Source organism: Chanos chanos, chromosome 10 (genome assembly GCF_902362185.1).
Source record: "Chanos chanos chromosome 10, fChaCha1.1, whole genome shotgun sequence".
Classification (NCBI taxonomy): Eukaryota; Metazoa; Chordata; class Actinopteri; order Gonorynchiformes; family Chanidae; genus Chanos; species Chanos chanos.
In genome coordinates this window covers 4,313,341-4,337,570 of record NC_044504.1, presented here as the reverse complement: position 1 = coordinate 4,337,570, position 24,230 = coordinate 4,313,341, and the positions used below count along the sequence as shown (strand labels likewise).

Sequence of the window (24,230 nt, the reverse complement as noted above, 5' to 3'; positions counted from 1 at the left end):
CCTGCTATTGGCTGACTGGCAATATCGAGGATCTCAGCAGGTTCTCCCACTCTGTTGGTGAAGTAAGAAGAGATTCGAAAAGGCTGGAGCTCTGTTTGTAGATTGGATGGATACATGCAGTGGGGCTTATAGGTGATGGACGTGGTGGACAAAGTACTGGGGAAACTCTCGAACTGGAGAGTGGATTCTAACACAGTGGTGCTCCAAGCTAACAGAATTAGACCCTCTGACGGCTTTGCTTCACTCTCTTTAACAGGCTTACGAAAACCTTCTCTGTAACTGTTACCTTGAGCTACCACCTGTGGCAGAGAGGCGAGTCAAGGTCATCTGTATCACAGCCAAGGTCATGGCTATGAGACCATGTACTGTACAGGCACTGCTTTACTACAGAAGCACTGTGCAGTGGTTCACCTTTGTCCTTACTGTGCTGCACTCTGATGGTCAAACACACGTTTCTTTTCACTGTCTCCTATGGTCGAGCAAAAACTGACACTAACCAGATCCTGTTAGTGATGCTTTATATAGAATTTGTGGTAAGTGATGTTTTAATGGAGTTTGTCTGTGGTAAGTGATGTTTTACATGGAGTTTGTTTGTGGTAAGTGATGTTTTACATGGAGTTTGTTTGTGGTAAGTGATGTTTTATATGGAGTTTGTCTGTGGTAAGTGATGTTTTATATGGAGTTTGTTTGTGGTAAGTGATGTTTTATATGGTGTTTGTTTGTGGTAAGTGATGTTTTATACAGAGTTTGTGGTAAGAGATGTTTTATACGGAATTTTTTTGTGGAATGGGGAGGGGGCAGTAAAGGGTGGGCAGTTTGGTTTTCTTTTTTTTGGCCTTTTAAAAAAGACATTTCTCATCTTGGCACATTATACCACCATCCAGTTCTGCTACAGAAGAAATAGTTAAAATAATTGGAAAAAAGCAATATATGTATAATAATAATAATAATAATAATAATAATTGGAATATAACAGAAATAATGAAAATCTAGTACTTGTTTCACCTGAGCTCTGGATAGAGGCAGTTTTTTCAGTATAATCATAATATTAGATACAGATCACAGAGGGCAGTGACACCGTTTTGCCTCAGCTAATGTAGACACTGACTGCTAACTGTGAGTTGCCCCAAAAGTCTGATATACAGAAGGGAAAACAGGACAGTGTTTTGTCTTTAATGGGCCAGGGGACTTGACGTTTTTATCAGTTGGAAAAAGAGAGGTGGTTGTGTTACATGTGTCCTATGTCTGTCTTCACCCTGCAGCTTGGAGAACAGTGTGATCCTAAACGTGGGACTCTTATTTTGTAAGCGTCAGATTTCTTAGAGGAACTTTCCCTCTACTGGAATGTGTTGTATAAAGTGCCAGTCCCAGTATGATCTGGGAACACACAGTGGGGGATACTTCATGGTGTAATTATCAGCAATGTCTGTGTGTCCATGTCCAACAGAACAGTCTCTCCCTCATGTCCATTTTATAAAGTGACTGATGCTGTACTCCACTTTTTTTTTAAGTGAATAGTTAAGATGTAGCCCACTGTTTAAATCAATTGACAGGATAATTAATGAACCAGTGTCTTTCTTCTCCGGCACTCCTTGCATCTTGGGTTGTAGGTATACTCTGTAACAGTGACAGAGGTATTGTATGACCTGTAACATTTTGTAGAGGTTGGGTATTCTCTAAAGTCAAACAAAGCGAAAGCTGAATGTGGTGACATCTCTGTGGTATGACTTTATAAGTGTGTTGTCACATGGTCATTTCACGTCCCCCTTTCTATGATTTTTATTATATGAATAAAAATATGCTGTGCTTTGGAAGGACACTTTGACACTTTGAGATACTAGTGATCCTGACCCCTTCTGCTCTCTGGACCTGATCCATCCTGATGCCCTACTTCTGGTTGGAGTTCTCTGTACTAGGAAACCACTCACTGCTGCTGAGAAAAGCCCCATATGGACAACTCAAGAATACACTTAGAGCCTTTCATGACTTAAATTATGCCATCTCTAAGTGAAAAATGTCAAATTTATATACAAAAAGAAGGACTTTCTTTTCACACTGTGAACGTCTGTTTTATGTGCTGGCCAGAGGAGGATGGGCTCCCCCTGCTGAGTCTTGGTTTCTCCCAAGGTTTCTTCCTCCTATTCACTGCATTAGGGACTTTTTCCTTGCCACTGTCGCCTTGAGCTTGCTCACTGGGGTTTTAGGCACTGATTGCTGTAAAGCTGCTTTGAAAAATTTTGATTGTAAAAAGCGCTATACAAATAAAATTGGATTGAACTGAATTGAACTTTGAGAAAAATGGGTTTGGGGGGAGGCTTTGTTGTACATTTGATGAAAGCATAAGATGTTTTATCACACTGTTCTTGTTTTCTCTCCACTCATAACAGAATAAAGGTCTTTTAAGACTAATGTCTGTGGTGTTCTGGGAAATCAAGTGGAACACCTTATCTTTGAAATTGTGTAAGTATTGTCTGACTGTCTTTCAGTTCAGGTGATCAGTTAAATCCCTTGCTTATTAAGCTAATTTCTCAGCTGGATATTTTACCAAAGCTTGCGCGTTGCAATCCAAGAAAGAGGTCATCAAAATTGCACCTCTGAAAACTGCCAGATGGTGGCAGTAATGGCAAATATAATCATATATAGTGTGGTAAAACATTTCCGGTTCATCAGAGGGTCATTTGTTGAAATCGGAAGCTTGCTGCTATATATCCATTTTGTTTTAAAAGGAATGCAGTATACTGGATTTTACTTGATATATTTACGTGGTTAAGCATGTAAATAGCGGCCAGATTTTTGTATCCGGCTCTGGAGAAGGTTGGTAATTATCATTAAACGGGATGTTCGTTTTACAGGTGAAATAAATGGTCGACCGGCGTTTGATTACAAACCACAGTAAGCTGCACGGTCAGTGAGCAGCGGAGCAATTGTAGCCTCCAAGCTACAACAGTTTCTCCAAAGATCACAGTTTTGACTTGGTCATTACTACTGATTCGCGATCAGCTAATTTTGGTCAGAATGTATATTTCAATGTCAGAAAGGGTAGTTCTGTGGTTGTCCTAGAATAGGTTGTATATTTGACAGCTGCATTAGAGTGCTAGCAGAAAGGCTAACATTAGCTTGGTACGTTATGCAATCGTGCACGGTTACTGCGGCACCACTTTTGTTTACTGTCAGTTGAATGTCAACGATCTCAGTGATGTCAGTAAAAACTGATTTAAGTCGAATGTAAATTTGGAGAAAATTAAAAGTTATTATCCTTAAAAAAAGTACAACAGAACTTTCTAGAAGGATCTGCTATGAACTAATTTGTTGAACGTAGGATTTTTTTTTTTTTTTTTACCATTCTTAAATTCATTATCCGTCTGTCTTTGTCGGTCCGTAAAGTCAATAGCCATTGTTTGTCAGTTCGAAACACGTGATTTAACATTGAACGTATTAATATGTGTGTCTGGATCGAAGCACCATACACAGATGCAAAGACATATTTAAAGTAACCTACGATTCTCTCGCAAAATTTAAGTCACATTTTTTTAATCTCGATACCTGCGTACTTATTAAAAAAAAAAAGTACTGTTTTCTCAGGAATGATCTCGTCAATTAACCGATGTCTCGCTGTGTTGTAGTTTACAGTGGTTATCAAGATGACCACCATTGTCCATGACACCACCGAAGCTGTGAGACTGTGCCCTGCACAAAACCTGTACTTGAAACCCATCGCCAAAATGACTGTCAGCGTCGCGCTACCTCAGCTCAAGCTACCTGGCAAGTCCATCTCTAACTGGGAGGTGATGGAACGCCTGAAGACCATGGTTCACCCAGAACAGTTCTCTTCACTGCGCATCTCCAAGAGCACGATGGACTTCATCCGTTTCGAGGGAGAGGTGGAGAACAAGAGCGTGGTGAAGAACCTCTTGGCCAAGCTTGAGGGAAAGAGCATCAAGCTAAGCGGTTTCACCGATATCCTAAAAGTGCGAGCGGCCGAGAACAAGGTGGACTTTCCCACCCGTCACGACTGGGACTCCTTCTTCCGGGACGCTAAAGATATGAACGAAACCGTACCTGGAGAACGACCGGACACCATCCATCTAGAGGGACTACCCTGCAAGTGGTTCGCCGAGAGGGATGGCTCCCCCGACCGACCCTCGGAGTCGGTGCTTCGGGAAGTTTTCGAGGGTTTCGGAAAGATCCGGAACGTCGATATACCCATGCTGGATCCCTATCGGGGGGAGATGACCGACAAGAACTTCAATACGTTTACTTTCGGAGGACACTTGAACTTTGAGGCCTACGTGCAGTACCAGGAATATGTCGGATTTGTCAAAGCCATGGATACTCTGCGAGGGATGAAGCTGATGTACAAGGGCGAGGATGGCAAAGCTGTCGCGTGCAACATCAAGGTTGGTATATGGTCACCTTCGTGTCAAAGCGGCTTTGATTTATTCAAAGAATACATTTCTTGATTTGCCTCTGTGCTCTAACTAGTTTCATTTAATTGTAGCTCAAACATTTTTTGAAGGCCGCGCAAAACCTGTGTTTCTCTTTGAAGTAGAAAATACTTCTACTTCTAGTCAGTCTAATTGAAACGGTGTTCCGTAAAAAGAAAAAAATCGGGGGGGCCCGTGAGCTGATAGCCTCACTTGTTTTGTTTCACTAAGTAGAGTACAATTAAATAGTCCCCTGATTCATGTCCTTGCAAAGTCTAGTTGAAAGCGGGTTCGCTGGGTGTACGACATTGAGCTGATTTCGTTTGTAATTACCGCAGTAGTTCCTGAGGCATATAATTTGAGAGAAGGCTAGAGCCCAAGCGGATTGTCTCGGCGCTGTCCCGCTAATGAGATGGGGGTCCATTCAGCGGGACGCGCTTGCGTAACGCCGTCAATTTTAAGGGCTTTTAATCAAATGAAAGTCAAGGTCCTTTTATCATTTCAAGCATCACTTGGCAAACTACACTGCCTGCGTAATCCAAGGTGAACAAAGGCTCGCGGGGGCTACATGTGAAGAAACAACCAGAGAAAATTCATTAGCGATTCGTTCTCTCTCTCTCTCTCTCTCTCTCTCTCTCTCTCTCTCTCTCATTAATGAGTTGTGGTTAAAGACAGTATCAGATTGTCCTGTCAGACGCCGGCCGCAGCCTTTGTATAAAAGGGGCATTTGTTCCATTTGTGTGTTTTCAAAAGAACAGCAAGTGAAAATGAAATGTTTCATTTAAAAAGCTAATTAATGTACAGATTACTGATGTGTTTCTTTTTACTTTTTTTGCTGGGTCAGTTTATATATGCAAATGGTAGTAGCTCGGCTTCAAAAAAAAAAAGAAATTAATCAGGCTTTTGATTAAAACTGTGTTAATGAAATTTCACTGAAGGGGTATAGGAATAATCTCTTTTTTTGAGTTCGGGGACAAAAACATACTTTTTTGATACTAGGATTTTTATGGGAAAAGAAGAAGAAGAAAAAGAATGTTTTGTATTTTGTTCAGGTTACCTTCGACACAACCAAACACTTGAGTGACGCCTTCCTGAAGAGGAGGCAACAGGAGAGACTGAAACTGCAGGAGCTGGAGAGACAGAGGGAGGAGCAGAAACGAAAAGAGAAGGAAGAGGAGGAGAGGCGAAAAGAGGAGGAAAGGTACGAGCGTCACGCGTGTCGCCGGCTTGTGTCATCGTTTCAAATCATACAGGCAGTTCAGACGGTTGCCTTGGAGTCTTTTTAATTAACGAAGCCAGACGAGCCTTTGAACATGATTATTGATCCAAATGTACGTTCTGTCTGTGATCATAACTCCTGTTTGGAACAGGAAATTATCCAGGCTTTGGCTGTTCTAGCACTAAGTGGATATACCATGATTCACAGAATGCTCTTTGGTTAAAATAATCTCTTGCTTTCTCTTTTTTTTTTTTTAACTCCAGGAAACAGCGTGAACAGGAAGAAGAGGAGAGAGAGAGGAGGAAAGAGGAGAAGCTGCGTAAACGGGAGCAGAAGCTGAGGGAGAGAGAGGAGAGGAAGAACCAGAAGAGAGTGAAAAAACAGCAGGAGATCGAACAGAAGAAGCTGCAGGTGAAGATTGCCATGGAGGAGAGGAAGCTGCTGCTGGCCCAGAGAAACCTGGAGTCCATACGCCTGATGGCCGAGCTTCTGAGCAGGGCGAAGGTCAGAGCACGGACAGGCCGTCTCACCACACCTTACCAAGCCCTCCCCACCCCTGTCGCACTTAACAGAGATCGTGATGCTCTTGTAGAACGACGCACCAATTATATTGTTCACCCTCATGTAGGAGACAGTTATCATACATGTCTGAAGACTGCACACGTTTTTTTTTTCTCCCGTAGTTGTTAAGGGTGAGAAACAGAATCCCAATACTAAAGGTACAGCAGTGGTCTCCTGCTATAGGCTTCATGCTGTCTGGTTAATGCTGTAGGGTCAATGACGATGCCACAGGCACCCAATCAGAACCAAGAGCAGTGAATTTCTCTTCGCTGTTTTTGAGAGTGAAACGGATCGGATTATCGTGACAGATTTTTTAAGGAAAGCCGTGCGATTTTTTTTTTCTCTAACACATTAGAGTTTTTTGGGTTTTTTTTATTGTGAAACCCTGAGTCACATTACCCTCAAATTCATGAACATTTTCTTCAGTTTTACATGTAGCATGATTTCCACATGAATAGAAACACAGAAACACAGACCTGTAGAGAGGTACTTTGTTTCTCCCAAAATAAAACTAGAATTGTCATAATATACTTAAGACAGAAACATTTAAGTGACATGAAAGACAGTAATGACGTACACATAACATTACATGCAGTCTACTGCAGTTTATGCACTTATTCTGAATTATACCTCTCTCACTCTTAGGCCCTGAAACAGCAGCAGCTGGAGCAGGAAAAGGCGGAGCTAGCCCGTAAGCAGAAGGCGGAGCTTGCAAGGTTGCAGCAGCTGGAGGAGCGCCGGCGGCAGCAGGAGGCAGAGCTCCGTCGAGTGGAGAGTGAGAAGGCTCGTGCTCTGGAGCTCCAGAGGAAAGAGAGAGAGCTTCGGGACAGGCTGCTGGGAAACCTGCTCAAGAAGAGCGGAGCCTCTGACCAGCAGGTCACCGAACCGGGCCTGCAGGGAAACACGCACGCCCTCATAGGGCTGGACCTTCAGACCTGCCAGGCCATCGCTCAGGTGAACGGGGTCACGAAACGCACCGAGGGAACTGAGCCGACCACAGCCCCCCACACCGGCAGGGGGCGCCAGAGCAGCAAAGAAAGGAATCAGGGGAAAGAGAACCGAGGTAACTGCCATAACAGAGCTGAAAGAGAACGGAGGCTCAGCCTGGACCGTAAGGGAAGGGACGGAAGCAGGCACGGAGGAAGCAGCCTCGCTCACGGACACAGCAGAAGACGCAGCCAAGAACGCAGAGGCGACAGTAAAAGGCGATGCAGCCGTGGGCGGAGCCGGAGTAGCCGCCGGCATCACGGCCGTGGCCGTAGCCATAGCGACCGCGGGCACAGCCGTCGGCGGAGCAGAAGCAGGCACGGGCGGGGCGACGCCAGTAGGCGACACAGCCGTGGGAGGAGCGGTAGTTACAGGAGGCACAGTCGTGGGCGGAGCAGAAGCCACAGTAGAAAGAGCAGAAGCCATAGAAGGCGGAGCATAAGCAGCACCAGTAGGAGCAGCAGCAGTCGCAGCCGCAGTCGCAGTCGCAGCCGCAGTAGCAGACACAGGGGCGGCAGGAGACACAGAAGTAGTAGGAGCAGGTCCTCCAGTCGTGACAGGAGTCGTGGGCGCAGACGTCACTCCTACGGCCGCGACAGGAGTCGCTCTCGGAGACGCTGACGACGACGGGGGTGTTGCACAAAACCACAAAACGAAAATTAAAATCTCAGATTCGGCTGTGACCTTGAAGGGCGAACGGGACACTGTGACGCACTCACTGCTGTTCTGTCTGTCGCAGATGGAAGATGAAACAATATGCTGCTCGGATCAGCAGAAGGCATGTGGCTCGTGACCTCACGACATAGAAGAAAAACATTCCCCCCCCCCCCCCCCCCCACCGCTAGCACGGCTTGATCTTGAGACCCCCCCGAAAAGACAATGCAATAACTCCACCCATCCCAACTCAGTCATATTATTACCGTCTCCTCATTTCTGATCAGTGAATAAACTGGCATTTTTATTTGTGCTCACAGTGATCCATTTAGCTGTTCATTTAGATCATTTGGACGATTCCTGGGGATATTTGAGACGTATGAAGTGTGTTCATTCAGTTCGTTTCAGTTGGATGTAGTTATATGTATTAATTCAGTCACAAATATCAGAAGGGGAAAAAATTCGAGACTGTTGATAAGGAAATATGTCCTTTTCGGTTTGGTAGAGTGTTTGGGGCGTGTATGTAAAAAACAGTGGATAAATTTTGTGTTTCAGATTAATTCAGTTTTAGGAGTTCTGTGTGCCACCCATTTTATGCTGATTGTATTTTGTTAAATGAACCGAAACCAAAGATAGCTGACGAAAAGATGTTGTTTCTTTTCCATATTTGGTAAACAAGAAGTAAGAATATGTCTTTTTTTTTTTTTTTTTCCCCCCTTCTTCTGAAGTTTGACCTATCGACTAAAACAGTGTTGTGGGTTGAAGACTGTGAACTGAAGAACCCAAGTCTCCATTAGCTGGTTTGTTCACTGTGCCTTGCTGGTAACATTTGATGAGGACCTGCTTATTCAACTGGTCACCCAGTCATTTCAGTTCCTTTTGAAGCTGCTCCATGCTTTGTTCAATGCATTAAAGATAAGCAATGGCTCCTCTTTCTGTATGTGTCCGTCAGAGTCTGTGACGTAAACAGGTCACGTCTGTCATTGACAGGGCAGGCTATACCACACCATGTCAGCTTCAAAACGTTCAATTTAATTTCAGACTGAAGTATTTTTTCCTCCATGGGCATTTTTGTTTATGTGAAACTGTAATAGACCTGAAATATCATTTGCATTTAACAGAGAGCCATTCCACCCACAGTGGTCTGTAGATCCAGACTTATACATGCTCAAACTATCATGCATGCACATATACACACACACACACATGGACATATAAATGTATAAAATGTTGCCTTCTTGCCTTGGGTAATGTCAGCGGACAGTTTTATTCCAAGTGAATTATAGTCTTGATTGTCTATATCAGATGCCTTGGGCCACAGCAATGAACTGGGAGTTTGAGCTTATTAACATGTACTTTACCGCTGTGTTATCGAAGACTGGTGTGCAGGAAAAGCTACCAAGGCAGAAACCACTACTCCCTGTTCAAAAAGAACATTATTGTATATCTCGAGTTTGTCAAAAGACTGTCTGGGTGCTCAGGAGCACTGTTAGAGAAACGTTCTGTAGATGGGTTGGAAGACAGCGGAATTTATTTGGTAGAATGAGAAACTTTATTTTTTGCAAAAAAATGAAGCATTTCTTTCCAACAAAATGAGTCATATCCCCAACATGAGATAAAGTGATGGAAGTATCAGAGATTGGAGGCTGTTTCTCTGGGGCAGAACCCAGATGGGGCAGACACTTGAAGGAAAAAGTGAACTTTGGATTAAGCTCCCAGCAAATTCTACAACTGAATGTCAGGGTACATGCACATGCACAGAGAACAACAAAAGATCCTGAACACAAAAGTAAATCCACCACAGAATGACTAGAATTAGAAGATAGTTTGTTTTTGTCAATGGTTTGGCCAAAGCTCTGACCTTAATCCTACAGATATGTTAAAACAGGACCTGGAGCAGGCCTCTCCGAGCAAACTGAAAAGACAGCCAAACAAACTTAAAATTTCACTGAGCTGAAACAACGGGCTGAAGTACCACCGAACAGACACGGTTCCCCTGAGGATTTGTCAACAGCTACAAAAAATGTGTTGGTGAAGGTTGTGTCTGCAGAGTGGAGCTAAAGACAAAGGGATTGAATGCTTTTTTTCAGATAAAGACTTTGAATGTTGGTTCAGTGTGCTGAATAAAAAAGGGTATAATTCTTTTTATGACATTCAGAAGATAGGATAAAATTTCTTTCAAACTGCTCTCTCTCTCTCCCTCTCCCTCTCCCTCTCCCTCTCACTCTTGTTCTCTCTCTCTCTCTCTCTCTCTCTCTCCCTCTCTCTCTCTCTCCCTCGCTTTCTCTCTCTCTCTCTCTCTGTCACCCTCTCACCGTGGATGTAAAACAGTATTGAAAACAGGAGTCAAATGAGTGAAATGGAGCAGAATTTCACTGTCAGCTTGTTCAGGGTTTTAATGGTTCCTTATTTAGTCCCAAAGTCTCAGCCTGAGAGTCGTGTTTTGGGTTGTCCAATGATAGGCACGACCGCTAATCAATAAACTGACTGCAGTACACTGGTCAGTCTTTGAGTGTGGTTTGTTATTGCCACCAAGGCATTAGGGTCGTCTCGTATTTAAGCACACACACACACACACACACACATATGCAAGCACAATCTACTTTAGAATGTAATCTACAGTCAACAGCTCTGCCTTACAATCCACATGCCCACACTAAATCACAGAAACAGTTTATGTAGGACTGCTGTGAAAATGCTCTGTCTGGGATTGTGTTGAATTTGACCTGATTTAGGAATCACAGTTAGCTGAGTGCTTACATTTACCATGCCGTGCACAGTAGTTCATACAAGTAATGGTGGAGGACCAGTAATCCTTTGCTTATCCTTATAAGACTGAGAAAGAGATCGCAGGACTAGCAGCTGGGGTCTCGCGCTTGCCGACGTATGAAAAGCACCATATCATGGTTCATCGTCAAAACTTGGCCACTACAGAAACAAGCTGAACGTTTTCTCCAAAGCAGTTATCTGCCTGAAAGCTTTAGTGACACTGTTGTTCTGAATATCTGCGTTAAGGTAGAGGTCGACCAGGTTTTTTGCATTTTCCAGCATAGCGTTCTTCACTGAGAACAGGACTGTGATTTATTCAGCTAGCATCCTTATACCTGGAAACAGTGAGAGTGCACAAGGTTATGGTTTGGCTTGGCCTAATCTCAGATTCTTATTTCCCCACTGTTTCCAGTTTTAGAGACACCAGTATGATCTCCTTGAATCCCAGCTTTCCCAGTCAGCAGCATGCATTCAGTACAAGTTCATCTAGGGTAAGACCTCGATGGTGCAAAAGTAAAAATTTTGGCAAACACGTCGCTTGGCAAACACAGTCCAGCACAGCCAAGCCCGGGGTAATCCCGTTTAAACCCGTACAACCTCAGAGTCGGGATAGTTTCCCTGTCAGATCTCACGCTTTTTTTTGTGTGTCATATAGGATGAGCATGCATGGACCATGCAGTAATGTAATGACTGGACGCTTTTTAGGGGGAAACCCTTAGAGTATTAACCTCGGGGGTCAAAAACGCTCTCCGCGCCTGCTCTTCTGTTCGGCCACCCCCACCCCCCCCACCCCCCTCAATCTGAGTAATCAGATTACGGCCACTGCTGCCTCCCCCGTGCACTTCTTAAAACCCCACTCTCTCTAAGATTAAGACTTGCACATCATCATAAACACACATAAACACACGCGCGTGTGCACACCGAACGACGCTGAAGTTGACGTTCTCTCGAAATGTCTGTCGCAAATGAAGAAACGTACCCGAGAAAAATATTGGAATACATGGAGGGATTCTTGGTATCCAAGGTAACGTGAGAACACATCTAGGTTTGAGATCTTATACTAGTTGGTTTTACTGTTTGGTGATGCAATCATCATGAATGTTCTTGTTGGATTTGTACGGACAGTAATCTTCCTTTGTACAAAGTTGGTGTGTGTAAAATACAGCCAGATTCTGAGCGCAACAAATTATTCATTCGCTCTATTTATTCTGTAAATACCTGCCAAAATAAAGTAATCATCCGAGCAAATGAAGGATACAAAATGTACTGAAATCAGGTCTTACCACATAGGCCTGATTCCTCACTGAATTGCACAACATCTTGTCATGCTTTGGGTTGTATGTAAAACTGCTATGCAGACCAAGTTACTCATTATTTTGTCTGTCGGAGGCTGGAGGAAAGGATCTTGGGGGACTGGTGTGAGATACGAGATAAAACACAGTTGAGTAATGCTCTGAAATGCTCACAAATACAAATACGGGGGCGTGAGGCGACACTTCGATCAAGGGCAGTCTGCTCCAGCTGCGCAACAGGGCCAAAGGTTTGTTTCCTGAGCCGGTTCAAGCACACAGAGGTGTGTGAGCACGACAGACGTGGTTCTGACACCTGATGTAATTGCAGGCTAACATTGGTGTAACTGTGAAGAACTCATTACAGCATACAGCATACGTGTTAGCGGCAGGATCTCGCGGGTGAGGCTAAAGACTGATCTACACAGGAGGGCACTGCAGGAGCTTCCAGGGGATGAGGAGGGAGAGATGGAGAGAACAAGACCAGAGGTTGGGTCTGTTGGTCATGGCTGTGGTGCCCATGTCCAGCCCTGTACCACAGAAAGGAGAAAAATGCAGCTCCAGGTACCATAGATTCAGAGCCATTCATGAGAACTGGGCCGTAAATAGAGGCAATAGTGTGGTACAGGGTGTAGGTTCCCGGGTGTAGTAGCCCTCCGCAGGAGGAAGAGAAGGTCCGGGGTCGCTGGTAGTGGCAGAGTCAGAGGTCGGCTGAGGCCACTGCCGATGAGGGTGGAGGATGGGAGCTGGAGCGGGAGTTTTGGGATGGAGACTGGGCAGAGAGCGGACCCGTGATCAGGACCACCGTGCAAGGGAATTCGCGCAGAGACGCAGAAGAGCCGGCATTCCTCTCTTAGCACGGAAAAGTGATTCCCCTCGACGTCAACGCCCATCACAGCTGGGTCAGGCTCCATGGAGCTGGAGGAAAAATGCTAATGGTAGCAGGGACCTCCAAAGAGGAGGCACCATGGGGAGGCAGATGATTGAGTTGATGAGCGAGTTGAAGGACGAAACGACAGCAGAGGAGAGAAGCAGAAGTGGACTGACGAGAGGTACATGAGTGATTCAGAGGATGAGGTAAACATTTAAAAACATCACTGTATATTCCAACCCAGGAGTTCGGATTTACACTGAATATTGACCTTCGTGTTATATCATGGGCTGAACCACTCTGATGATGGAAAGAGGATGCAGTGCGTGATCTCTGTTCTGTGTCTCCGCCAACTATGCACCACACTCCAACGGAGTCGTCCTATGAAACCGTGATCACACTGGTTGGAAGTTCATTCGTTCGTTCCCGACGGAGGTGTGAATCACCGCAACCTTATGTTATGTTGCCTGAAACCGTTGTTTTCCCTTAATAACAGACGTATACTTGGAAGCATGACATGATGACAATCCAGTCAGAGCCTCAGGAGAACAGCGCCGCACCCTTTACAAGTGCCATTCCAGTAAGAATGGCCTGACCCGGATTGAGTCCAGAGGGCCAGGGGAGGGGGATTAACGGCGGTGCCGACAGCTGAGACTGGAATCTCACAGGGGGGAGTTTTATTCGTTGGACAAAAAGGACAAAAAACGTGTGGGCGTGTGGCCAGGATCTTGTCCAGGGGACAACAGGGCTCCACAAAAGATCTCCCGCAACAGGACGGGCTAGTTAGAACAGAGATGATTGACTGCATCAGAAGGACGGTAACTCAGAGCTCAGAACCCCAGCATTGGCGGGAAGCGTAAACACCACCCTGCAAACCACATCCCCTGTGGTTTCATCTCAGCCTTTCAGATCTCAACTTAAACACTTATCAGATGTTCTAGAGTAGCGCCTGAGAGAGCGCTGCTCACCACCACCCACAACACAAACACCAAATGATGGAATTATCTTTCAGAAGAACTGTCTCATGTTCCTCCAGAAAATCTCCAGGCAGTTCTAGAATCAAGGTGCATTAAAGATGTTCTGGTGAGTTACGGTGGCCCGTCATCCTACCCCGGTACTCGATACTGTCTGTGTATGTAATCGTGTGAAATTGACGTGAATGACCGCAGGCTGTGAGATACTGAAAGTTCTTTGTTAAGTGGGGAGCAGTTGGCTGGAGCAGTCTCCTGGGTCAGACCTAAAGATAAGTACTGTTCTGTGTGCAGACCCTTTTTTCTGCCTGCGAGTTGGGTGTGTTTGACCACCTGCATGCATCAGAGCGCCCCCTGTCAGCCGTGGAGGTAGCGCAGGATCTGGGCACCAGTGTGGATGGTACAGAACGACTTCTCTCCGCCTGCGTGGGTCTGGAACTCTTGAAAGCACAGACCACCGACGGGCAAGGTACAGAAAACAGTCACGTTAAGACACCGTGAATGTCTGCATGTTTGTAATGAGATAGTATAAATCGAGATTTAGGGCATGACTTCTTTCCTTCACTCATTACATCAGCTCCTTTACTCGGAAACTCATTTGACCCTGTGTCAACTCATGGTTAGCCACCAGTGAATGAAAGGCGGTCAGTTTAATCATGACACAGCAAATTAAATATTGTCATTTACTGCCAGTGTAATTTATCTTACTGATGTGTGGCTGGAAGATTCTCCAGTTTGGGGAGAAGAAACAAACAAACAAACAAACAAACAAGCCAACAAACAATTATATTTCATATAATCATAAAATAATAATAATAACAGACTGTACTCTTCCTGTTCCTTTTTTTTCCCAACCATGACCAAGGTCACATTAAACTAATCAAATTTCTTCTATTTATGGAAATAAAAACTGGTGAAACCAATTTGATGATAAACTGCCATTTGTGATAAACTGTCATTTAGGAGCTTTCACTAGCACAAGCACTGGTATAAGTACTCAGTCTTACCAGTAGATGGCGACAAGCACCTTAAAACGTCTGCTATAAATATAACATGCCGTTTTATCTTTTCAAGTCCCAAGTCTCAGGATAGCTTAGGGCATCTCAGTTCGTTTTAAAAAGCTGTCCCTCCAGCCCTCTAGCTTTTTTTTTTTTTTTTTAACTCTATTGGTGTCTTGAGGTCTGAGAAGACACCTTTTGTAGCTGAAACCGAACAGTTAGCGATAGTGAAGGATGAAGAGGTCATTTAAGGATTCTTCTAAATCTCTGTTGTCTCCTTCACAGTCCTGTACAGTAACACAGACATGTCCCGAATTTTCCTGACCAAACGTAGCCCCCAGTCTCTGTACCACTCAATACAGTACAACTCCAATACCATCTACCTTTGCTGGCACTATCTGACGGATGCCGTCAGGTGAGTTTACTCTCAGTCATTCACTTCAAATAAGAAACTGGAGTTACTTGCGCATTTGAGACAAGAGGCTTCTGTTTATTATTTTTCAGTGGGGGTGCCGTCATTGTTTTAAAAAGGGAAGATAAATAAAAAAGAAAAAAAAACAACATTTTTCCCCCCCAAATGTCATCCATGTTGGGTTCATAGCATTTTTACACATATAGTTTTGCAATATATTAACATAAGTAAGATCAGATTGCAGACAGTAAGTGCTTATGAGACCAAAATATGACCATGGGCCAAAAATTATGTTTTCAAATCATAATTTTAAAACATTTCCGTTGATTCACTATGTATGTAAAATGACTTATATTTTGGCAACTGTTGCTATGGAAAGCATAGCTATTCACAGCTATTTTACTGTTTCAGAACAATATATTTACTAGTTATACTATTTATTTGTACTATCAACAACACATTAATAATTTTTAAAACACTATATATTAAAATATTAACATGCCGTTTCTAACCAAGACTGTCAGTATTAGCACAACATGCTGAGGTCAAGGGAAAGTGCTGTCTTCTGCGTTTAATGGATTTATCACATCTCCAAAGCATTTATTCATTCAGCATAATTCTTCACTTGCAATTCAACGTACGTGACTGCCCCCCTCCCCTCCCGCCCGCCCCCCCCCCCCCCACTAACATGAATATTTTTCCCTTCATTACAGGCAGGGGAAAAACCAGTATGAGAAGGCCTTTGGTGTCAGCTCCAAAGATCTGTTTGAAGCTCTGTACAGGTGAGTGTTGATTCCAAATCTCTCTCTCTCTCTCTCTCTCTCTCTCTCTCTCTCTCTCTTGCTTTCACGTCTCTGCAGTGTGGTGTGCATTTTTGTTTGTGTGTGTGAGTGTGTGTGTGTGTGTGTGTGTGTGTATGAAGAAAGAGAGAGAGTGTGTGTGCGTGTGTGTGTGTGTGTGCGTGTGCGTGTGTGTATGAAGAAAGAGAGAGAGCGAAAGAGAGAGAGCGAAAGAGAGAGACCGAGAGTAAGAGACAGAGAGAGAGAGAGAGAGAGAGAGAAAGAGAGAGAGAGAGAGAGATGAAGATTTCGATGAAACTTCCCATGGAGCTGTCATCTTGGGCCCTAATGCTTTCCCGGCATCTCACAGTGAAGAGATGAGATAGGAGCAGGTCTGTCTCCCAGAGCATACTGATGACACACACACACACACACACACACGCACGCACGCGCACACACACACACACGCGCACACACACACACACACAGCACCAGAGAGAGTGAGAGAGAGAGAGAGAGAGAAAATGAGGGATATGTTGGATGAGTACAGGTCTATGTCCCTGAGCATTCTCTCTGTAAAGTATGCTATTCTCTCTCTCTCTCTCTCTCTCTCTCTCTCTCACACACACACACACACAGACACACACACACAGACACACATGCACATACACAACGCGCACACACACACATAGAGTGAGAGAGAGTGAGAGAGAGAGCTGATAGATGATGGATAAGAGCAGGTCCATGTCCCTGAGCAGTGTTTGAGAGGAGCACGCTGCTCCACAAGCTGCTCAGACACGCTCACAGATGCTCTCACCTTTTCTCCTGCGGCATGAAGAAAAAAACAAGGGAAAAAAAAAAAAAAAACACCCCGCCTATTTTTTTTTTTTTTTTTTTTTATTTAATTGTTGATACATACAGACATACATACACACACATGGGACACATAACAGAACAAGACATCACATTGATCCTGTCACAGAGCCATTATGGTACAGTTGAAGAAGAAGAGGGGAAAGAAGAAGGAGGAGTAGATGAGGAGGAGGAAGAAAAAGGACAATAACAATATCAGCAATAACAACAACAACAACAACAACAACAATAATAATAATAATCATCATCATCGGTATAGTTATAACACTGAGTAATCATAAGTGATAGCAGTGACAATGATACTAGTAGGAAAGATCAGTAATAATGATAATGGTAGTACTAGTAATAATAGTAATAATAATAAATAATAATAATAATGATAATAATAATAATAATGTAGTGATAGTAATGAAGCAGGAAGATAACATTTAGATACCATTAAAGGAAAAGGGGAGAAGAAGGAAGAAGGGGGAGAGAGAGGAAGAAAAAAAAAAAAAAAAAAAAAAAAAAAAAGGGGGGGGGGGGGGGTCAATTTGTTGGAAAGTTCAGAGCTACAAGGATGGGTTCCCAGGTGTTACTGAATAATTTGGTCTGTTTATTGTTTTTAGCTGTGATTCGTTCCATTGAGAGGTAGTCTGTTAACAGATTAAGCCATTGTGATATTGAAAGTTTGTGCCTGTATTTCCAGTTTAGGAGTATTGTTTTTTTGGCTATTGTTAAGGTGACAAGTATGATCTTGTGGTATTTGTGAATATGACTGATGGGTGTGAGATCTCCTAGAAGGCAAAGGGACGGGGACAGTGGAATGCTGTGACCCAGAAATTTGGAGAGTTCAAATATTATGGCTTGCCAGAAATTTTTGGTTGGTGTGCATTGCCAGAAAGAGTGATAATAACAATCTATTGTGTTGAGGGTGCATTGTGGACAGATATCTGTATTGGTGAAGCCCATGAGGTGCATTCTACGGGTGGTGATGTGTGTTCTGTGCATGACCTTATACTGGATTAGCTGTAGTTGGGAGTTGTTTGTCATGGAGAAGATGTTGCTACATATTTGTTTCCAGAAACTGAGATCAGTCTTAATTTTTAAATCTTTTTCCCAGTTTGTTATTGGTATAGGTAGTGCTTCTTCTTTTGGTGATGATATGTGTTTGTATATTTTAGATAAAGGTTTCTCAGATGTTGAAATGGATGCTATCTTTTCTATTAATGGTGGTGGTTGTAAATCAATGTTGGAAAGTTGTATTTTATTTTTTAGTGCATTTTTAAGCTGGAGGTACTGTAAAAAGTTTGGTTGGGTCATGTTATATTTCTGTGTTAGTTCATGGATGGTTAAGAATTTATCATTTGCAAACAGGTGTTGTAAGTGGGTGATTCCCTTACTTTTCCAGGTATTAAATGTGAAGGCGGTCTTATTGATTAAGAAATCGGGGTTGTTCCAAATTGGTGTGAGTTTACATGGTTTAAGTGGGTGATTTGTGATCTTATTGGTTTTCCACCAAGCTTCCAGGGTTGTTGAAATGGTGATGACCTTATAGCAGTTATGTTTTTTGATTGATTGGGGTAAGAATGGCAAGTCTTTAATAGAGAATTCTTCACAAGCTGACTGTTCAGTTTCAAGCCAAGGATCTTGTTGCATGTCTGAATATGTCCATTTCATTATGTACTGTAACTGATGAGCTAAGAAGTAATGGAGAAAGTTTGGGGCATTTAAGCCACCAAGCTGTTTGCTTTCCTGGAGTGTTGAGAGTTTAATTCTTGGTTGTTTATTTTTCCAGTAAAATTTTGTGATTATTGAGTTTAGAGTAGAAAACCAGTTGGGTGTTGGGAAGACGGGAGTCATTGAAAAGAGATAGTTGATTCTTGGTAGGATTGACATTTTCACTGCAGCTATGCGGCCAGCAAGTGAGAGTGGTAAGTTATTCCAACAACTTAAACACTTTTCAGTGGTTTTAAGAATTGGTGTGAAGTTCAATTCAAACAAATCTGAAAGGTTGGAGGAAATATCAATGCCAAGATATCGAATGTTACCTGTAGGGATGTTTAGTGAGAGCCTGGGTGTCACAGCATTCCACTGGTCCTGGTTAACTGGGAGAATAATGGATTTTGACCAGTTGATTGAATATTCTGAGATGGCAGAAAATGTCCCAATCAGATTGAAAATGGCTGGGAGTGATGTAAGAGGGTTTTGTGCATATAGTAATAGGTCATCTGCATATAGACTGACTTTGTGGGTTGTGTTCAGAGTGGTGATACCAGTGATTTGGGTGTTTTGGCGGATGGCAGCTGCTAGGGGTTCAATAAACAGGGCAAATAGTAGGGGTGAGAGTGGGCATCCTTGTCTTGTACCTCTGTGAAGTGTGAAACGTTGTGAAATTATGCCATTTGTGATTACTGATGCTGTGGGTGAGTTGTACAAAATTTTAATCCATTGGATAAATGAATCCCCAAAACCAAATCTTTCTAATGTGGAGAATAAGAATGTCCAGTTAACACGGTCAAATGCTTTTTCTGCATCTAATGACAGGATGACTGTATTGTTTGTTTGGGTTTTGGCTATACTGATTAGATTGAATAGACGGCGCATGTTATTTGATGAATGCCTACCTTTAATGAAGCCTGTTTGATCAGGGTGTATTATAGAAGAGATGACTGTTTCTAATCTCATAGCTAGTGCTTTACTGATGATTTTAATGTCTGTGTTAATGAGAGATAATGGGCGATAGCTTGAGCAGAGAGTTGGGTCTTTATTAGGCTTAAGGAGGAGTGATATAAGTGCTGTATTCATATGGGGTGGAATGACAGAGGAATGTTGAATTTCAGCGGTCATTTTTATGAATAATGGTGATATTGTTGGCCAGAAATGTTTGTAAAATTCTGCTGGGAAACCATCGGCTCCAGGTGCTTTGTTATTTGGCATTGAAAACAGTGCTTTTTTAAAATCGTCTGATGAAAGTGGTCGATCTAGATTTATTACTTGAGTTTTATTTAGCCTGGGGAGTTTGATATTGTCAAGAAAAGTTTGAATTGCAGAGGGATCACATGTACAGTTGGATTTGTAAAGGTTGTAATAAAAGGACTGAAAGGTTGCTGAGATATCATTTGGAGTGGACACGGTTTTCCCTTCAGAGTTTTTAATGACTGGTATGATTGTTTTTTCTTGTTGTCTTTTTAGTTGATTTGCCAGATACTGTCCAGATTTGTCATTTTGTTCAAAATGGTTATGCCGGAGTCTCTGCATAAGGAATTGGGTTTTCTTATTTATGATGGTATCAAGTTCGTATTTTGTTTCAATGAGTTCTTTACGAAGGTCATCAGATGGATTTTCAGCTACTGACAGAGTAAGCTCACCAATTCTCTGCTCAAGCTTTTTTTCCAAGTCTTGTTCTTTCTTTTTTCTGTGAGTGGAGTATGAAATGATTTTTCCTCTTAATACTGCCTTAGCTGTTTCCCATAATAATGTAGATGAGGTGAATGGGGAGTCATTCAGTTCAATAAAGGATGTCCACTCTTGTATCAGGTATGTGTTGAATTCTGAATCTTGCAGTAATGATGTGTTGAAGCGCCATCTAGTCTGTGGTTTTATGGAGATTTTGTTTATGAGATTGAAGCTAACTGGGGCATGGTCAGAAATGATAATTGGGTGAATCTTTGCATTTCCTGTTTTAGATATAATAGAATTACTTATTAAGAAGTAATCGATCCGGGAAAGTGAATTGTGGTGTGGAGAGTAATAAGTATATTCTCTGCTGGTGGGGTTATGTAGTCGCCAATTGTCACTGAGACCAAAGTCATTTATGTATTGTTGCAGTGTTTCTGATGATTTCATTGGTCTGGAGAATTTTGTAGTGTTTGAGCGGTCGAGGTTAGAGTCCATAATTGTATTGAAGTCACCTCCAAGAATGATGGTCGTGTCAGAGAAGTTCATAAGCTGAGCAAAAAAGTTGTGAAAAAATGTGGGGTTGTCCTCATTGGGTGCATATATGTTTGCTACTGTTAATTTGATATTGCCAATGGAACCACTGATTATTAGGTAACGTCCCTCAGGATCTGCTGTGACTGAATTGCTGGTGTAAGGTGTATTTTTGCTGATTAATATTGCCACTCCTCTTTTTTTAGAGGTGTAAGATGCTGCAAAAACTTGGTTAACCCATTGATTTTTTAATTTTTCATGGTCTGAATTAATGAGGTGTGTTTCTTGTAATAGACAGATGTCTCCTTTAAGGTTTTGCAGGTGAGTGAGTATTTTGACTCTCTTTGCCAACAAGTTAAGACCCCTGACATTCCAACTTATAAATTTTGTTGAAGACATTACATGTGTTTACTGTGTGTCATTGGTAGTAGAATCAATTGGAGTCAACAAAGAAAAAGTAAAAGTAAAATAAGATAAATAATAATAAAATAAAATTGGGGAGGGAAAAAAAAAAAAAAAAAAAAAAAGGGGATAGATAGGAGAAAATAGAATAGAATAAAAATGGTGGGAGGTGAACTCCACATGAACTCCAAATATGTGTGATGTTAACATATAACAAAGAAAAGAGACACTCAGTTTATATACAGACACAGAGTCAGACAGAAGGACATTTGAACACAGACCACAGAAACAGACAGTGCAGAAGGGTATTACAGAAACATAAGTCTGGATAAGATGTGACAGTGTATTAGAAGGAGAGCAGGTAGGGAAAACAGAGTGAGGAAAGGGGTGAATGGTTGGAGTCATTGGAATAGGAAAAAATAAGGTGAGAGATAGAGTAAAGAATCAAACAAATAAATTTAAATAAACAAAACAGAAAAAAACAGGGGGTATGTGGGTAATGTTTAAGTTAAGGAAAAAAGAGAGATGGAGAGAGAACACTGGTTTGAACAGATAAATCGCATTTGGGGTGTGATTATTTTTTTCCCATTTAGAAAAGCCACGGTGTAATCTTGAGATCGCGAAATAGTTGGCCGTCGATGTACAGTTTGTCTACGGTGATTGAAGCTCTTTTTCCTTCTGCTCGATGTTGTTTAAGAATGGGGTAGAGCTTCTTGCGGCGTTCATTTATTTCACGAGGGAACTGATCATTGAGGCCGTAGTGAGTTCCTTTTAGTTCTCTGCCTCTGCTTTTCACTAGCTCCTTTTGTTGGAAGTGTTCAAACTTTGCAATGATGGGCCGAGGCCCCCTCTTTGCTGTGATTCCAAGGCGATGAACCCGGTGGAAAGTTATATTGTCAACAATGTCGGAGGGCAGTTTTAGTTCGGTTCGTATGAAATCTTTAATCGTGTTTATTGGGTTTTCGGTTTTATTTTCTGGAATCCCGGAGAAAATTAAGTTATCGCGCATGCTGCGTGATTGTATATCCAATATGTTTTCTTTTATGGTCTTGTTTTCTTTGACAATGTTGTCCAGTTCCTTGGTCAATGTTTCAACAGTAATTTTCAAGCACTCGTTGTCTCTTTTTAGATCCTCGATTTCCTTGTGATTAAATTCAAGGCTCGCTCGCAATTCTTTCAGTTCAGCAGACAGTGATTCTAAAATGCTGAGTCTTGCATTAATTGAGTGAAGCACACTAACCTCTTGTGTCGGCGTGTTTAAGTCCTCGGTGTCGGTGGAGGATTCCCGGTAGCGTTTCTTTGCTGAGCCCTCTGTGCGCTGGTTGGGCCTTTGAGCCGGCATTTCGCACAGATTACTGTGGAACTCGTCGATGAATTTTTCTATTTCCTCCACGGTTGATTTCAGTGAGGAGAAGACCGCCTATTTTTAGAAGAGGTAAAGAGCTCGTATTAAATGAAACTGACCACTTGAATACTCCCAAAATGAGCTGCATACCACATCTTTCCTTTGGGAAGTGGAGGTGCTGTTGAGATTAGATCATCAGGTGAGGAGAGGGGCTTACTTTGACCCTGCTCAACTGTGATTGGCTGTCAGAGCAGTAAGATGAACAGCCATTGGTTTGCTTGCTTAGTCCTCCCTCAGCCAGGTACTTCAGACTGCAGATGTCATTTTGTCTGCAGTAAATCAACAGATCGTGAATTATTGCAGACGAATGCAGACTTGTTTATTTGTCTTCTGTTGTAAAAAAAAAAAAAAAAAACCCTCTGAAAAGTCTGATTTACAGCTAAACGAATTTTAAATTAAAGTCACGTTCTATCCACAACCACGTCACAACCTTTTGCCACTCTTTACTGATACCTGAGCTCAAGACAGAAGGGGAGAGATTTCAGGTTTTACCTTCCAGGGCAAAGACTGTTAAGACTTTCTCTGACTGTAAGATTGTAGGAGTGCATGTTTAAGTTTAAGTTTAAGTTTAAGTTTCCGTGATTGCACACACACACGCTGTGAACAGTGAGCAGTGAATTTGTCCTCTGCATTTAACCCATCCAGCACACACTGTTGTTGGTGTAATGTTAGAGATGTTGGGCTACCTCTTCTCAGATTGCGCAATTTGTGTGAACCATCCTTCAGCCCTTCATCAGCGGTCAGTTTCTGACCACAGAACCTGCTGTTTGTTGGATGGTTTTTGGGGTAACGGAACATATCTCGACCCAGCGCTGACTCTGACATGTGTAAAAGCACTGGCAACGCTGCTGATACACTTGTACCAGCACGACACCCACTACCATGTCACTAGTATATCAGTGTCACTACTGTTTGGTGAGAGCGGTCTGCCACCCAAAAAACATCCAGTCAGCAGCGGTACTGCGATCAGAAACTAACTACTGATGAACAGGGTGGAGGTGTGACTGACAAACTGTGCATGGCAACAGATGGGCAACAGTCTGTAACTGTACACTTACACTGTGCACACATGAGGTAGGAATACTTCATAAAGTTGCCAGTCAGCGTCGGTCCGGAGTGGATGTTTCTAATAAAGGGGACCCTGGGTGTGGAGTCTCTGTCCACAGGGGTCCAGTGAAAACAAAGAAAGGTTGAGGAAGACCAAGTTGCGAAGTGCTTTTCTGAAAACATCCCATGGCCAACGGGTGTGGAGGAGCTGTCTGAGGTGGTTTTTGTTAAGCAAATGCTCTCCAAGGTTACTGTCTGCCGGGCTTGTTGATTGGCCGTTGCAGGCCGGTCTGCCCCTGCCCCTCAGGGACGTCTGCAATGAGAAGAACTTGACATTTTGGGGTGAGTGAGTGAGGAGGGGAAGTAGCTGAGGCTTAAATCGGCCTTGGGTTTCAAAAGGAAGAGAGAGGCAGTGTGTGTGTGCATGCGTGTGTGTCTGTGTGTGTGTGTGTGTGTGTGTATGTGTGTGCGTGTGTGTGTGTGTGTGTGCGTGTGTGTGTGTGTGTGTGTGTGTGTGTATGTGTGTGCGTGTGTGCGTGCGTGTGTATGTGTGTGTGTGTGTGTGTGTGTGTGTGTGTGTGTGTGTGTGTGTGTGTGTGAGAGCCTATCCATTCTGGCCAAACGTTGTCTTCCATGGTCACTGAGGGACTGTTGACA

General features: G+C 42.9%; 2 protein-coding genes across 2 annotated transcripts in view; both read left to right on the top strand.

Moving 5' to 3' along the window:
- The first annotated feature begins 2,727 nt into the window (after positions 1–2,727).
- akap17a (A kinase (PRKA) anchor protein 17A) lies at positions 2,728–7,993 on the top strand. Its single transcript, XM_030786703.1, has 5 exons — positions 2,728–2,814; positions 3,624–4,397; positions 5,477–5,625; positions 5,907–6,147; positions 6,850–7,993. Exons 2-5 carry the CDS (start codon positions 3,642–3,644, stop codon positions 7,810–7,812), a joined length of 2,109 nt encoding a protein of 702 aa, XP_030642563.1. The 5' UTR covers positions 2,728–2,814; positions 3,624–3,641; the 3' UTR covers positions 7,813–7,993.
- A 3,573-nt stretch (positions 7,994–11,566) lies between these two features.
- Positions 11,567–24,230, top strand: part of asmt (acetylserotonin O-methyltransferase) — a 24,926-nt gene continuing 12,262 nt past the window's right edge. Inside the window, exons 1-4 of the mRNA XM_030787043.1 lie at positions 11,567–11,638; positions 14,040–14,214; positions 15,029–15,158; positions 15,869–15,937. Coding sequence (XP_030642903.1) covers positions 11,567–11,638; positions 14,040–14,214; positions 15,029–15,158; positions 15,869–15,937 — 446 coding nt within the window. The remainder of the gene's footprint in view (positions 11,639–14,039; positions 14,215–15,028; positions 15,159–15,868; positions 15,938–24,230) is intronic.